This window comes from Triticum aestivum, chromosome 5D, assembly GCF_018294505.1.
Source record: "Triticum aestivum cultivar Chinese Spring chromosome 5D, IWGSC CS RefSeq v2.1, whole genome shotgun sequence".
In the NCBI taxonomy this organism is placed as follows: Eukaryota; Viridiplantae; Streptophyta; class Magnoliopsida; order Poales; family Poaceae; genus Triticum; species Triticum aestivum.
Window position 1 is genome coordinate 479,618,565 of NC_057808.1, and position 2,213 is coordinate 479,620,777.

The following is a 2,213-nucleotide window of genomic DNA, read 5'->3' on the forward strand; positions in this document are numbered from 1 at the left end:
TCTAAAACGTTCAGACGAAAAAGGGTATTCCCCCGCTTTATATTATAAAGCATTGGCCAAAGCACACAGTCACAAGATCCAACATCACATACAAATAAATCTTGCTGGGGGAACATCACAACAATCCCCAAAAGAAATTGTAAAGACACCTCTATTGTATTCACATAATTTCATAAAATTGTAGAGTTTAAATTTGTAATTGCACATTGTGAACAAGATGTTGATGGCCCTGCAAAAAAACAAGATGTTTGATGGCACCCAGACAATAGTGCCAATTTAGTCATATGTTTTCTGCGGAGTATCTAACACTTGACTTATCTTCCCATACAACCGCATAACTTTTAGTGGGGTTCCACTATGAAAAACAGTAAAAGAAGCAATAGAAGTTACTATTTAGCCACATCAGAGTTATTTTATTTAAATGTATCTAAAAAGATATTCAAAAAATATTATGATCCATCAAACAGTAGTTTGTTCTTGTATTAACCTTGTGATCTTGTCACAGTACCTTGCTAAGTTGCCATAATTTCTTCATAACCGTTGGATGCCAGTCTTGCGGCAAGGAGCTGCATGTTAGATTGTTTGCTGGATATTTCTCATGAAGAATGCATTGCCGTGTTTGACTGTACGTATAATGAAACAAAATCACGTCAAGTATTTCCGAACGGAGATAGTATTTGGACTGTGCCTCGCTGTGTGTCTTGTGCAACTTAACCTCGTGAGGTTTTGCTAGTTGGACGGAGCTCACCGCAAAGAAAAGCCCGTCCTGAGTCCACGGCTCCACGGCCTCGCTGGCCACAACAAAGCCTCCAGCCTGTTCTGCCCCCACACCCGGCTACACGACAACGCTCCGTCTGCCTCCCCGCTGCGTCCTCCTCAGCCGCTCCGCTATATATACCTCTTCCGTCTCCGGCAGCAGAGAGCACACCACACTTTACATTACCACAACAACAGCGCAGACGAGAGAGGAACAAGACAGTAGCAAGCAGCAGCAGCACACACGCGACGACCAAGACGGAATGGGCCTCTGTGTGTCGTACGACGCGGCGGCCGACGGCCCGGCGACCGCGAGAGTGGTGCTCCCCAGCGGCGAGCTCCGGGAGTACTCGCCGCCCGCGACGGCGGCCATGGCGCTGGAGGAGGTGGGCCAGCAGGGGTGGTTCCTCTGCGACGCCGACAGGATGGGGTTCGAGGGCTCCGTCGCGGCGGTGGCTGGCGGCGAGGGGCTCCAGCCGGGGCAGATCTACTTCGTGCTCCCCGCAGAGATGCTGCGCCGCTGCCTCACCGGTGAGGAGGTGGCCTCGCTTGCCGTCAAGGCCAGCGCCGCCTTCGTCAAGGCCGCCACCGCCTCGTCTGCCGGCGGCCGGCGCCGGCGAGGCTCCGTGGCGCCGCTCGTGTTCGCGCCGTCGGAGGAGGACTACTCTGACGAAACCTTGGCGAAGTTTGCAGTGAAGCCGGCGGTGCCGCAGAAGCGGAGGGTGGCCTACCGAGGCGGGAGGTCGCCGCCGAGGTTCTCGCCTGACTTGACGGCCATCATGGAGAGCGAGTAGAGCCGCGGAGCGCACGAGACTGCCAGAAAAGAAAAGGCATCTTTGCACATAGCCCTGCCTCGCCTGGCCGCGAGAGATGCGTGGCCAGCCGCTGATGTTAGATCGGACGGGGGAGACGCGGAGATTAACGCGACAAGTGATATGTGGAGTTAGTTTCTCGAGTTGGATCGTAGAGGGATAGTCGCGTTTTGGACGTTGTTAATATAGACGTCAGAAACAAGTAGGGAATGCACATACAGATATGCCAATGTAAATACTGTATAAATGATGTGGAGTACGTATGCTCAATTACTGGCCCACACCCCAATGCTCGTGCCCTCATTTTTATGTTTGTCATGTGCAGGAGTAATCCTCCGCGTTCCAAGCCAATAATCAAAGCGGAACCTGTAAAATTCGGGGCATGTGCGAAACTTTAAAATGAGGCCTAACTCTTTGCAAAATCTATAGTACTGTCGTAATTTTTTGAAAAACATCATTACCTAAACATCATCATCTTTATTTGAGAGTGGATAATGGCATTTATAGCAATGGGATATATCAAGAATCGTACCTTCGGTATGCAGAATGCCGGACATAACTCTCAGTCTCCCTCTATTTGCTCCTTATCCAGCACTACGAACTAAACCCGGGCAAACGTCGGGCCGGGCCGGGTTTCGGGCCGGG

General features: G+C 51.2%; 1 protein-coding gene across 1 annotated transcript; it reads left to right on the top strand.

Moving 5' to 3' along the window:
* The first annotated feature begins 927 nt into the window (after window positions 1-927).
* Window positions 928-1,849, top strand: LOC123125603 (uncharacterized). Its single transcript, XM_044546078.1, has one exon. The coding sequence runs from the start codon at window positions 1,020-1,022 to the stop codon at window positions 1,548-1,550; it is 531 nt and encodes a 176-aa protein (XP_044402013.1). The 5' UTR covers window positions 928-1,019; the 3' UTR covers window positions 1,551-1,849.
* Window positions 1,850-2,213: the final 364 nt, after the last annotated feature.

What these genes read in the sequence shown, in the direction of transcription:
- LOC123125603 (XM_044546078.1), top strand. Translation starts at nt 1,020, where the DNA reads ATGGGCCTCTGTGTGTCGTACGACGCGGCGGCCGACGGCCCGGCGACC.